At 36.3% G+C, this 15238-nt stretch overlaps 1 protein-coding gene across 1 annotated transcript in view; it reads right to left on the reverse strand.

The window, feature by feature from the left end:
- PRSS12 (serine protease 12) overlaps positions 1 to 15238 on the reverse strand; it is a 70733-nt gene that overhangs the window by 25002 nt on the left and 30493 nt on the right. Inside the window, exons 5-8 of the mRNA XM_060088763.1 lie at positions 11878 to 12056; positions 9977 to 10118; positions 6300 to 6496; positions 1737 to 1878 (exon numbers count right to left, since the gene is read on the reverse strand). Coding sequence (XP_059944746.1) covers positions 1737 to 1878; positions 6300 to 6496; positions 9977 to 10118; positions 11878 to 12056 — 660 coding nt within the window. The remainder of the gene's footprint in view (positions 1 to 1736; positions 1879 to 6299; positions 6497 to 9976; positions 10119 to 11877; positions 12057 to 15238) is intronic.

Consider the following 15238-nt stretch of genomic DNA (forward strand, 5'->3'; position numbering starts at 1 on the left):
AAAATGGACTTAATGATAAATAAAAAGCAATGAAAAATTTAGAAAGAAATCAAAGTGAAAATGCATTGATGAATATTCTTACAAATTTTTTTCTCCTTAAACATGACTTAGACACACAATTCAAGGATCAAATTTGACCTTTTCTTTCATACTTTCCTTCATATTTCCAAAGGTAACACTAGGTTCTTGGATCACCTCTACCAAAAAAATAAAAGTAAGCCAAAATACCAGTCTCAAGCAGTATATACATTAATGGCTGACTTTAGGTAAGGAAACTCACTGGGCATGTAATGTAAGAACAATAATGTATATATGTGTGTATATATATACATTTTTTTTTCAAATGGAGAACGAAATGTTAGAAGTGTAGTGAGCAAAGGAAACTTAAATTGTTGACTGAATTCATCTAGGCATCTAATGTAGATGCTTCCTCCCTTCCTCTACTACTCCATATTTTGAAAGCTGAAAATATGTCACATACCACCAATTTTGAATACTGAAAATCTATATTACAAATAATGGACCCACTGATCATAGGACAACTGGAATTGCAACTAGGTCCAAAACTGAACCGTAAATTGAAGTAGTATCTGAGTAACCAAAAACAAATTCTGACTTAAAACTTTAGGGAAAAAAAATGCATTTGAACTTTTATCAAAGTAGAAATAATTTTAAAAAGAAAAATGTATTCTGCACAGGAATAGCCAGTTAAATTGATCAATATTTAAGATACACATAGATATGTAATTAAGGATATATTTTAAAATCCAAACCACTATTAGTAATCCAATATAAATGAGGCAAATTATGTATATTAGCTTAAATTTCATGACCCTCTAAACTGTAACATGTTCCATATATTTGCAACTCCAAAATCAATCAGCCCTTTCACAGTCATTTGCAGACATGCGTAAAGTCTCAAAAAATTTGAGTTGCCCAGCTGAGGTCTCACAAGGAGATAAACTGCCTTTCTAGTTCAGCTGTCAAACTGGAAATAAGTGTCTTTTCTCACCTCATTTAGTGCCACATTTTTCATGCTATAACTCATGCCTGAATGAAGCCCATTTAACACACTTATTTTCTCTGTAAGGCATATCACAGCATTCCTTCATTTAAGAATGTTAGACAGCACTTCAGCAAAATTCTTGGGGAACATTTTAAATAGGGAAATCATCAACAAAAAGGTACAGAAATGGAAAAAAAAAAAAAAAGCACTAGGAGACTGCAAAAAGGGCAATTGTTTGCAAGCACGAGAGCTAAAACAAGGCAGAACATGGCTTGGTTCAACCTCAGGTCTAGAAGCAATGGCTCAGTATTTTCTAACTCGATGTTCACAGTGACTTTACAGAATGTAACTACTTCAAACAGCAAGAACCAACTGTAATTTCAGTAACAGTAGAATCCCTTATAAGGCTACTGTGTTACAACATAAATCACAGAGAAAAGGTTAACACCTTTGGCTGACAAAAGCAGTAGAATGAATAGCCAAGAGTTATTAGACTATTTGTTACTAGATAAAAGCTACATTTCTTAAGTAACATAATGTATATTTCTTGTGAGAAAATAGAAAAATTTAAAGAGACTCTACCTCGTATTTCTTTATAATTCTGAATCAAATAAGCATGCTGCCAGTATTTTCAATTGAATCACAGAAGTTAATTTTAGGCAAGAACAAGGATAAAAAATCAGAAATTTTCATCAGATGAACATCCCAAATAGAGTTAGGTTTTCCTTACTTGTAGCCAAGCTGTCGACAGATCACAGTTGCATCCTTATCAGTCCACCCATCATCACAAATTGTTCCCCACTGGCCATTGATAAAAACCTCCACTCGTCCTTCTTTCTTATTTTCTCCATCCATCAGTCTGATTGGAAAACCTAAGTCATGATTCAAAAGTATTAGAAAAGCCAAAACAAGCAAACTGATACTAAAGCATGAGAGACTTTATAAAGTACTATTTGTTTGTAAAAGGAGCTAAAAATCAGCTGGGCAATGAGAGAGAGAGAGAGAGAGAGAGAGAGAGAGAGAGAGAGAGGAGAGATACCAGTTTAAAAAAAAAAACTGTATCTACTTTTGCAATATCTTCTGTAGCCTTGAAGTCAGAGTGCTGATCCTGTCTAACTTTGTATTCCCAGCACTTGGAGCGGTGCCTGGCATTATAGTGTATAGAGTACACATAATAGCTGTTTCTTGAATAAATGAATATATATCACCGTAAAATCGTGGATTGTTTTATTACCACTAACTTCTAGTTAGTAAAAGACATTAACTTGGAGTTGTTTTTGTTCTACATCTACTCACTTATCCATGAACCTAGAAATTTATACTCCAAAGCTAGGATTTTTAGGAAGGATTTTTAGATATACCCGTAAATGCATGAGTAACTTGAATGATGGAAGAAAAAAAAAAAGGCAAGCACAAGGACAATTTCTATCTCAGCCCTCCTATTTACTATGGATTCCAAAGGAAGGGCTTAAATCATAAAAATTATTAAGATGTAAAAGTTGAGAAACTGACCTCTAGCAAATTGGGATTTATCTAAATTATAAAGTGGTTTATAGAGTCTTTCCCACATCTCTATCAACACCAATAAATACGGTTTTGTTTTATCAAAAGCCCTCACTATGGCTTGCATACTGCCAGGGGTTGAATTGTGAAGTCATTAGAGGGGGCTCTAATCCAATTTGTGCACAGAAATATACAGAAGGAAGACAGAGTGAAGAGACATAGGAGAAAATGGCCACCTGTAAGCCAAGGAGAGAGGTCTCGAACAGATCTTTCCCTCTCGGCCCTCAGAAGGAACCAACCTCTGTGGACAACCTCAGTTTTGGACTTCTAGATTCCAGAAGTGTGAGACAATAAATATCTGTTGTTTAAGCCACCCAGTATGTGATACTTGATTACAGTAATATATATACTTTAGATTACCTAGTTACTAGAAGTGTCTCCAGCTTCGGAGTCCTTAAGATTGACTGATAAGGAGTTAGGGAATACCATCAAACACGGTGAAATTAGCAGAACCAAGGAGGTGAAGTAAGCAGCTAATGAACAGAGTATCATTCTATATGTGTTTAAACCAACATATGGAATCACTAGACAACATTTGTTAACTGAAGGAAAATACTGTTGGCAAGAGGGACACATCCTACTTTGATTCCTCTGATTCTTCTCTGTTGCCCCCAGAGTTGCTGGCTCTCTAATTTCCGTGTCTGATCATACTTCGTGGAACAGGTATCACAGTAGAATCAACATAGCAAAGTCAAAATCATCAAATGTTTGTGGAGTGCCTACTCTATGCACTGCTTACATTAGCTGAAAATCTTGGTGTTTTAGGTGTGTCACAAAACACAGTGTATTTGAAACTTAACATTTCTTATTATTGTATCTGAAATTTGGGGATTCTCTGCAAGAGGAGCAAGGCAAAAATGTGATCCTCAATAAAAGAATTTAAACAGATGAAATTCTTAAATTTTTCAATTTTTACATTTTTTAGATCTTTGGTGCAAAATTAAGAAATCATATGTACATGGAGTTAGACCTCCACATTCCACCCTAGTTGTTTTATGGGCAGCTTTTCACATACCATAAAAATAAAAATGATAAAGTGTTTTTAAAGCCTAAGTTGTGTACTTTGTAAAAATAATAATACAGTATTATGAACCTAATTTTAGCCATCCATTTTATAAAATTATTGGATTTTCAATGCCTGAAGGGAAACTGAATGACAAAGCCATTCTATCAATACCACCCTACCGCTTAAGTTCTATCTGTTATGGCAATAATAATATACATGTTTTATTTCTAAAATCTTAAATAAATATAAAATGCTTGGGAAAACTAAACAGTCCTGTGGGTATACAGCATCTTTAATTATATATCTCAAACTCTGATTACAGTAGAGTTTTCTTTATTTCAATTTTCCTGTAACACTGATTTAATACATTATCTTAAGAAAATAATATTTTTCCTAGAAAAAAAGATAAAATCTAGCAGAAATGTAAATTAAAAGTCAAACTTTGAGTAAGAGACACTCTCACTGTGAAAGAAATCTCTGCTAAGATTTAATACTCTAAACTTTAGAATTAAAGCAGTATTAAATGAGAAATCTACATATTGACCATCCCACAAATTTCTCCCAATTCACATAGGCATTAACTGCATTCTTACTAAAATTACTTTTACTGACCTAGAATATTGCTTTTGAGCATTCCATCTACCACACACCCAAAATTAGAAAGTGTCTATTGAACTACTACTAATTTTGAGGAAAGTTTTCATTCACATTTAAAGTTAAGATCCACAAGTTACCCTTCAAATAGTTGAAAACTGTAATAGTCTAACAGCTCTTATCACAGTGCTAAGGAAGTAAAAAATCTCAATTGTTTTTAAAATGCTGTTGTTTATACCACTATTCTATGATCTCCTTCTCTTTTCATTATGCAGTCCTTTTTGATAACTGGGAAAGTAATGATCTCTTTGGATGAATAAATGGTAATCTGATTCTATTCCAAAAGGATAATTTGGCTCAGATATAATATCCTTTGGACAAATGAGTGGTTAGTAGATATATTACCAAAATTAGGACCAAAGAATTCATAATAATGATCCCATATTTTATTAATAATTATCACCCTCGGATTAAAGATTTTTAGGGGAACTGAAAGGATTAGATGTCCTAACTCTATGTGTATATTTAACCACACAGGTCTTCAGAGAACTCAGATTATAGTATTTTGTATTTCTAATATTTCATTACCTGGAACACTGATGGAATGTGCCTGAACATATCACTCCATGATCCAAATACCCGCTCTCTGGGGCTAAGAGGATCCAGTTCTAGCAAATAGGCTCTAACTCCCCCAACCACATGGAATCATCACATAATCCTGGGAGGATCATAAATCCTTTATAAGAAGAAAGGAGCAAGGGAAGAGAACAAACAAAAAGAAACAAAATTGGGCTTCCCTGGTGGTGCAGTGGTTGAGAGTCTGCCTGCCGATGCAGGGGACGTGGGTTCGTGCCCTGGTCTGGGAGGATCCCACATGCCGCGGAGCGGCTGAGCCCCGTGAGCCATGGCCGCTGAGCCTGCGCGTCCGGAGACTGTGCTCCGCAACGGGAGAGGCCACAACAGTGAGAGGCCCACGTACCGAAAAAAAAAAAAAAAGAAAGAAACAAAATTGAAAATATGACCCATAAGGTATGGGGTAAAAGGCTGTATTTCTACCTGGTGTAATGCTAGATTAGTGCAGTGAGTCACTATGATCTCACAAGATAGAGTACAATGAGGAATCAACCACGTACTTTGACAAACTTAAGTATACAAAACAGTTAATACTGTGGGATTCAACACGTTCCATTATTTTATAATGTGAAGATTCCAGCTTCACAGTCTCAAAACAGGAGGATACAAAAAGGGCTGATTCAAGCCTGAGGTGAAACTTAAGAACCACCTGTGGTTATTTTAACATCTATTCACCAAAAAATAACATGTATAGATACAAATAGAGCTATGGTAGAGTCCTGGCATGTCTTTTGAATATGTCCCTCTATATTTTTCATTCATATTTATTCTGCCCTCCTTGTTGGATATTAAGTCTGTCAAGGATATATAGTTATTTGCTCTCTGCTCACAAAAGGACCTTCATCTACAAATATTTAAAACTGTTAGATGAGCTAGGTACCTTTTATCCGACCATAAGTCTGAAGAAATTTGGAACTAGGGAGTAATAAAGGACACTAATGGATTTTTAGTAACAGGGTATCTTAGAAAGATAGGTGGGCTACTTACTCCAATGAATCCACCTAGGAGCCCAGTGAGAAACTTGAAAGATCTAGATTAGGACAGAGCAAAGGCTGGTTGGTAACCAATGATTGACAAGGCCTCAGGACTAAAGAAGAAATGAATCATGGAGGGTGGGAAAGAGAGCTATTGTTTTGTTCTGATTTATTTTTAATCCTTTCTCAAATAGTTCATTAGAATTCAAGGTAAATGAGAAGCAGAATAGGTGACTAATCATTTGGGGAATGGACATCGTGGCTTCTTTAATCCATCTTTCAGATACATGAGAAATTTAGGCTTACAGGTAAAGAAAAATTAGGAGTAGAAATTTATAACATTGGCGGAAAGACTCAAAAGACTATTTTTCTCTGAATGCAAATTAGTAAAAATTAGAGCATTTGGGGAAACAGACAAAAAAAAAAAAGCCAAAGATGAGAAATGCTTCACATTCCAGACCAGTGGATAGAGGTGTAGTGGCTACTGAAATACGGATACTCAAGAGCTGTGGCAGGACCTCACCCAGAGACAGTCTGTGTCCATCCCTGCCAGGGTAGCAGGAGATAGCAACATCTTCCCGATGGCTGCAGTCATGCCTTCCCCAGGGTCTCCGAGAACACTGAAGGAAACTGGTTTCCTTTCCTGAGCAGCTGACATCATCCAACCATATGGGCCCTGTGCTTTCTTCAAAGTGGTTTGCAGAGGCTTGTTTGCCATATCTGTGGCAATAAAATAAACACTGTGCATAGAACTTTTGTCTCTTGTTTCAAGGAACCATAAAACATAAAACAAACAACCTAATTAAACAGCATGACTTCAGAGGGTAAATATTTGTTCTTTCTCCTATCTTGAGAACTCAGTTCTCAGAGCAGTGTTCTGCTCCATCACATATTTTGATCATCTTAACAATGTTGGTTAACTAATCCACTAGTTAACCAACAATGTTTGGTTAACTAGTGGATAATTAATCCTTTTTTCCCAACCATTCTTGTGTTTTGTCTACAATTTAACCCACCAACCACAGAGAATGCAGACAGAGATAAACCTCAAATTCCTGACCATGGAAATAACACAGTGGACCAGAAAGTAAGAACATGTGTCTTAAATCAGCCTCTGAAGAGCCATCAAAGCTCATTTGATTTCATTAGCTTCTCTAGGCCTCTTTGGTATCCTCTCTTCCAAAATATAAAGTGTGTATTAGTTCAGTGATTTCTCAAGCACCATTTCCAAACCATGATGAAACATGGATTTCAGCCCACCAAAATCAGATTAATGACAATGTTCTTAGCTTTTCATAAGGTTACATAAATCTGATTTTTAAGATTTTTATAAATATGTCTGTGTTTCAATTGACTTTATTTGTAACACTGCACTACAAAAAATCCTAAATGTATTAATAGAAATAGGAAAGACCTGCAAAATTAAAAATTGGTAACTAAGTCAGTCTCTACCTTCATTCAACCTCCCCTCAATTTTGTTTTCTTTTGTTCTGTAGAATACAAACAAACCTCCAGAAATTCCTGGGCTAAAAGATATTTGAAGTGTCTTTCAGTTCTCGGTCTATATAATTAAACTCTTACTCATAAATTTTTTTTTTTTTTTTTTTTTTTCGGTATGCGGGCCTCTCACTGTTGTGGCCTCCCCCGTTGCGGAGCACAGGCTCCGGACGCGCAGGCTCCGGACGCGCAGGCTCAGCGGCCATGGCTCACGGGCCCAGCCGCTCCGCGGCATATGGGATCCTCCCAGACCGGGGCACGAACCCATATCCCCTGCATCGGCAGGCGGACTCTCAACCACTTGCGCCACCAGGGAGGCCCTACTCATAAATTTTATGTCAGTCACTTCCACCACTGAATGTTTTTATTATTTCTGTACTAAGAATATGAAGAGATCTTTCTGTTTGAAAGATGAATTTTCCTAATTGTTTCCCCATGAATTTTCCTAATTGTTTTACCATGCACTTATTTATTAAATTTATTTAACAAGGTAAACATTTCAATAAATTAAAACAATGTAACTTTGAATGAGTCATTCTAAGACTTCTATTGTGCTAACTAATCAAGTCTTAGATAGAAAAGTAATTATCCCAAATCCCATATTGCTATCACTTTCAACTTATACCATGTTTCCACAAAATGCATCAATGTGATTACCATCTGTCCATATCAACTATATAACAGACAGCAGGAGGTCATTTTACTTTAGGATTTCATTTGTATGAAGAAACCCAGAGTTTACCCTCTTTCTCATTCCAAAAGAGTATTCTCTTTCAGAAACTCCTCCATAAACTAAAATGTAAATGTAGCACATGCCTATTCTACCTTCTAACACAGTCATTTAGAACTTTTAACAAATATTGAGAACATTTTTAAAACCATTAAGTTCTGATACTCTGTATATGCAAGAAAAACTGAATGTATTTGTGAAACAAAATAAATAAAATATGGAAAAAAATTAGTCACTCAATTGTTTTAATTAATAAGGAAAAATATAAAAATAGTAAATAATAGTATTTTTGAATCTTTCTAAGTCTGTGACAACAGGATACAGTTCTCAAACTAACAGAGATTTACTCAGATGAAATGATATTTTTAAGTAATTCTTATTAATTAAACAACAATATTTATTTGGCTGGCATGTCATACCCCTTGACCTGACAATTATATAATAATAACTGCACTGCCCATGAAAATTCAAAATATTAGTCAATAACATGCATCTATATCTTCATGATGTCATTATTTATAACAGGAAAAATTAAACTAATCTAAATATTAAGTAAATTATAGTATGAACATTCAATAGTTATTATGTTATTAAAAATTATGACTGTGTAATAATATAAAAGTAAAAAATGAATAGAAAAAATACATATCTACTACTAGAGCTGTTATAAAGTTATACACACAAGTTATAATAATGATGGTATAAGAATGGAAAAATTAGGGGTAGTTTTTTTTTTTAAGGGGTAGTTTTTTATTTTCTTTATTTTCCAAAATTTCTCTGAAATTTTATATTACTTTTACAAACTTAAAAATATATGTTTAAACATGGTCATACCTAGCTTGAATGACAGCATATTTTTAAGGTTTAACAAATATTTGCAATTAGCTCTATCTCAAGCTGAAATGAAATAATTTTACTCATTTTTTCAAGCATGAGACAATTACTTCAAGCATGACACAGAAATAAGGAAAACAAGAAAGAATGGGCATTCATGGGTTTCATTCAGATATTAGCTCAAAGGCATCATTTGCAGTTACTTCAACCAACTTAAGTCTTTACTCTGGAATGCATTATGTGTGTGACATGAAATATATCGCCCAAAGTGTGATACTCAGTTTCTAAGAGACTGAGGTCAAGGGTGAGTTCTAAAGGTCATCTCATGACAAGAAAGCTGTTTTTCTCAAATAAAAGTGATAATTATCATCACATTCTGAGAAAGGAAATAATGTAATAGCAAAGCATTTGACACTGGACTTCTCTGCAATTTTAGATACAGTGACGTCAGTACTAAAAACATCCAATAGTAGTGAAGCATCAGAATAAAACTGAGCATTCAAAGCATACAGTCTTACTTGAACAGACACAATGAGACCTAAAAGTCATCCATGGCTCCATTATTCAAGAAGAGGGGTGGGACTTCCCTGGTTGCGCAGTGGTTAAGAATCCACCTGCCAGTACAGGGGACACGGGTTTGAGTCCTGGTCCGGGAAGATCCCACATGCCACGGAGCAACTAAGCCCACGTGCCACAACTACTGAAGCTCGTGCGCCTAGAGCCTGTGCTCTGCAACAAGAGAAGCCACAGCAGTGAGAAGCCCGTGCCCCGCAACAAAGAGTAGCCCCTGCTCGCTGCAACTAGAGAAAAGCCCACGTGCAGCAAGGAAGACCCAATGCAGCCAAATAAATAAATAAATTTATAAAAAAAAGAATAGGGGTGGTGGCAGGAAAGGCAAACGAGATAAACAGCAAGATATGGTTATTTATCATCAAAGAAAATGTTATTGGTTTTTTTGTTGTTGAATTTCCATATAGAGAAGGTAGATAAGGTAGGTAGGAAGGTAGGTAGAATAGATAGGTAGATAATGATTGTGAACATATATTTTTAGTATTATAGAAATTACAAGTAAGGATTACAAAATGAGACTCTTAAAAATATAACTTGGCATTTAGCTGCCTCCTGTCAATGGATCTTACTTAAATCCCAGCTGTCGGCAAACCACATATGTATTCAGCTCAGTCCAGCCGTCATCACAGACAGTGCCCCACTGTCCCCTGTAATACACCTCCAGGCGACCCTCATGGTTGCCTTTACCACCTGCAAGTCTGATGACCCCATCTGTGACAAGAAGGAGACATAGATACTAATCAAATAATTATCAAAAATGGTAGAACAACATTTTAATTGCACGAGAAATATCACCCTACTCAGATCTCTCTCTAGGCCTTTCGTTAAACTTCCATTAGAACTGTGCTCAATGACCTGAGGTCACTGGATTGTTTCTGGAGTAAAAGTCATAACACATATCTGTCCTAACAAAATAGTCTTTCCTTTTTATTTGTACTCCTATTTTTAAGTAGAAAAACATATTCTGATAGAACTCCAAAGTAGTTATTTAGATTTTTCCAGATTACATAATATTTGGGAAATTTCCTATGGCTTCAATCTCCTTAAGTATGAGCAGTATTAGTCATTTAAATTTAAAAGTTAAAAAAATAGTAACTTGGAAATAGCCCAAAAATTTAACTGTGAATGAAAAAATATTGCAATATGGAGACAGAAAAAGCTATTCTGGTTACAGAGTGATCTATCATGTCAAGGCATTTATTATTCCTTAGGCATTCATAAGTTACAAAACTGGGGTTCATGTTTTCCCTTTGTTCTTTTATCAATAATACAAATCTGAATTTGAATCTTGTGAATTCGATGAATAATTAATTCCCAGAGAATTCCATAAAAAGCTTCTAAGCAGATACACAATACAATAAATTTATTCCCAAAAAAGTATATTAAAAAGCTATTTCCATCCAAAATAATCCAAACACCCCCCCACCAAATGAAACATAAATAATCTTGGGTAAAAGTCATACTTCTCATGACTTTCTGGGATCTTTTAAAGTAAATGAAGGTCTCCTAGCAACAGAATCACTTACAAATGTAAAACTTCACCATCTGCAAAGCACTGTCACACCTATTATCTCATTTGACCATCTCAGAAATATTATAAGACTATCCTCACTTGAAAGAGGAAAAAATGGAGGGTCAAGAGAATGAAGTGCTCTGGCTTACAATCTGGTGTAAATTTTATATTTCTATTGTGTATAAATGTATTATTCTAATAAAAACAACAGTGTGTATAGAACTATGTAAATAAAAAAGTAGAACTTCAGCATTTCACAGTCCCTAAGAAGTGTTTCATTTGATTTTTTAAAAAAAAAGATTAAAGCCCCCAATTTTTTTCTTCAAGCTCTTTTTACTGTAGAAACAACAGATTTGTGATGACCCCACTTCTCTTGCCTCTCCATTTCCCTCTTCTTCCCCCCAAACATATAAGTACATACACATACACTCATTTACACTCAGAAATGTCCTCTTGCAACGCAAGACATACTTGACAAGCATGCTGTGATTTGGAATAGTCTGAATATTGAGCACAGCAAAGGTAACTTTGTTCTTTAATAGTGTGCTTTAATCAACAATCCCATCAATATGGTTTTACCAGCTACGATCACATTCCTAGAATCAAGATAGGTTAATGTATGAATGGACTAAACATAGAAGTATAATACCTAACACACGAAATTTATCATTGCACACGGATTTTGACTATTGGGTACTATATATTGCAACAAGATCATATTTTCTGACCTAGCTTTATAGGACTGTATAGCTTGCAACTGAAAAATTCAGAAATATCTATGAATAAGGAGATAGCATTTTAATATATCATTTGTATTACTTTTTTTTTTAAGTTTTATTTGGGGGCTTTATTTGTAAGCTCATTTAGTAATATCAGCTAAATTGAGGAGAAGGGAAGGTAAGCCCAAATGGTGCTGGGGGCAAGTGTTGGTTAAGATTAATGGGGTGAAGCTCTTACCTGTTAGAGGGGTACAGGACACTCCAGCATCTTCTTTATGGCCACAATTATGCTCTCCCCAGGAACTCTTTGGACACTGCTCAATAGAAAGCTCATTCCCAGTGCAGCGTACTTCATCCAACATTACTGGGCCAGATCCTTCCCCAAAATATGCCTGATTCCATGCTCTGGCAATGCCGCTGAACAAACATAAGAACATAAGTCAGATCAAAGGTTGGTCTGACTTTTTTCTTTTGCCCCTGGCAAAGGTAAAATTATGATTAATTCATAATTTCCCTTATCAATTCACTCCATAGGTCACACATGACTTGCTCTATTTCTTTTTTGTTTGCTTGTTTGTTGATCTTTATATTTTCAGCTATCACAAATCTTTCCAAGACTGCTAGTTATTCTCCAATATTTACTCCCCTTTTCTTCATTAGTAAAGGAACCTCAGAGTTTTAGGAGGACAATGGCTATCCAGAATAAAGACCACATTTCCCACCCTCCCTTCCTTACAGTGAAGTTTGTTTGTTTGTTTTAAAATATGCATAGCATAAAATTTACCACTTTAACCATTTTTAAGTGTACAATTCAGTGGCACTAAGTACATTCACCTTGTTGTGCAACTATCACTAGCATCCATCTCCAGAACTTTTTTTTTTTTTTTTTTTTGGTACGCGGACCTCTCACTATTGTGGCCTCTCTCATTGCGGAGCACAGGCTCCGGATGCGCAGGCTCAGCGGCCATGGCTCACGGGCCCAGAGGCTCCACGGCATGTGTCCCCTGCATCGGCAGGCGGACTCTCAACCACTGCGCCACCAGGGAAGCCCTCCAGAACTTTTTAGTCATCCCAAGTTGAAGCTCTGTATTCATTTTATATGACTAAGTTTTGACCAATAACCTTTAGGTAAAAGTGTCATGTATCACTTCCAGGAAGTATCCTTGCCCCACTTCCTCCTTCCTGCTGACTGTCAGGCAGAGGTGATGGCTGGAGCTTGAGAAGCTATCTTGGTCCATAAGGTGCCACACTAAGAATGAAAGAACTGCAAGGAAGAAAGAGCCTGCAGCCCTGATGACTGTGGAACCACCATATCAGCCTTGAGCTATCTCTGGTCTCTTGAGAGAGAAGAGTAAACTCTTGTCTTGTTGAAGCCACTGTTATCTTCAGTTCTCTGTTACTCATGGCCAAATATCTCTTCACTCAAATTTATTTGACTAAATTTACTTCTCCCACAATTCAACGTGACACCATCTTCTAGAACCCCAGATTTAAATGAAGAAGATCACGATTGCCTGTCAAAATGGTTAATGACTTCAGAAATTGCATCTTCAGCCCCTTTTAGCCTTTTAATTTTTAGACTAGAGCATTTATACTTGCAGTTTGTTTTTCAATGATTCTGCATCTATTCCCCATTATTTAAGTTGTCCTTTTCTTATAACATTATAACTATCTTAAGAATTTACAACCAAAACAAGAATATAATTTTTATATATATAAAATTCAAATTTTACTGTCCAGAAATAAGGTTCTATTGAACAAAGGCACACTGATTCCCAACTTATTGTCTGTGACTGCTTTTGCACTACACAAAAGCTCAGTTGAGTAGTTGCAAAGTCTAAAATACTCACTATCTGGCCCTTTACAGAAAAAGTTTGTTGACCCTTGCTCTAGAGGAAAGAGATTAATGAAAGCAAATATGGAAACTGATTTAGAGAACACTGAAAGTTGGAGAACAGAGGAGGAGGAGACAGGATGACTAATGCAGGTCATGGGGAAGCCAGATAGGAAAGCTTTGGAGAATGGCAGATTAACAGCCTCCTTGGATCTTTGCCCTGGGATAAATGCTAGGAAAGAAAAAGATCTGTTAAAGAGAATTTCAATGGGTATAATTCACTGAGCCAAGATTAGGTGCTATAAGAAAACCAGGGACCAGTAGGAGAGAATATAAAATTTTATCCCAAACTCATAACAGAAACAAAAAATAAACTCCAGATGGTTTAAAGACCTAAAGGGAAGGGAAGGGAAGGGAAGGGAAGGGAAGGGAAGGGAAGGGAAAGGAAGGGAAGGGAAGGGAAGAGGAGGGAAGGAGGAAGGAAGGAAGATGGCTAAAAAGTTAATATAATGAAATAAGAAGAACATAGTTCTTATAACCTTGGTAATAAGATAATTTCCTGAGCAAGATAAAAAATAAAAAACCCAGAAGTCAGAAAACAAAGACTAAAAAAGTTAAATTTAATCACATATAAATTTGAACTACTGTATAGCAAAATACACCATAATCAGTCAAAAGGCAAACAAGCTGGAGGATATATTTGTAAAGTGTAACCACAATCAAAGAAAAAAACACTCCTAGAAATAAATAATAACTTCTTATTATCATAAGGAAAGACAAAATGACCAACATAAAAAAACAGGGCGAAGGAGAGGAACAGGTTATTTACAGAAGAAGAAATAGGGCTTCCCTGGTGGCGCAGTAGTTAAGAATCCGCCTGCCAATGCAGGGGACACGGGTTCGAGCCCTGGCCCGGGAAGATCCCACATGCCACGGAGCAGCCAAGCCTGTGCGCCATAACTACTGACCCTGCGCTCTAGAGCCCATGTGCCACAACTGCTGAGCCCATGTGCCTAGAGCCTGTGCTCCGCAAAGCCACCACAGTGAGAGACCCGCGCACCACAACGAACAGTAGCCCCCGCTCGCCGCAACTAGAGAAAACCCGTGCGCAGCAATGAAGACACAATGCAGCCAAAAATAAATAAATCAAATCAAATATAAAAAAATAAGAAGAAGAAGAAGAAGAAGAAATACCCATGGCCACTGACCATATGGTAAGATGCTCAACCTTACAATGGTCAAATTAAAACAGTAAGAATGCATTCATACATATCCTTAATATCATTTTCATTAAATATTTAGGCTAAAAGTTTACAAACTAAAGCCTTTTTATTCTCATGAAAAAAATAACAAACCAAGCCTAAAATATTCGTTAGTTGGGAGTGACTTGAGACGGGCTGGACAGAGTAACTGAAATATATTGTATTTCAAATATGTTAAAGGTTATGTGATAGAGGTCCTAGGAAAAAACAAAAGGCCTGATTAACTGCCTCTGAACTGTGTCCCTTCCTTAAGGGAGGACACAGGATGGGAGAGCAGAAGCCCCAAACAGTGACTCTGGGGAAAGTCATCTATGTTATAATGCAATCTTTTTTTTTTTTTTTTTTTTTAATATTTGGCTGCATTGGGTCTTCCTTGCTGCACATGGGCTTTTCTCTAGTTGCAGCGAGCGGGGGCTACTCTGTTATGGTGTGCAGGCTTCTCATTGCGGTGGCTTCTCTTGTTGCGGAGCATGGATTCTAGGCGTGCAGGCTTCAGTAGTTGT

Source organism: Mesoplodon densirostris, chromosome 1, assembly GCF_025265405.1.
Source record: "Mesoplodon densirostris isolate mMesDen1 chromosome 1, mMesDen1 primary haplotype, whole genome shotgun sequence".
Lineage (NCBI taxonomy): Eukaryota > Metazoa > Chordata > Mammalia > Artiodactyla > Ziphiidae > Mesoplodon > Mesoplodon densirostris.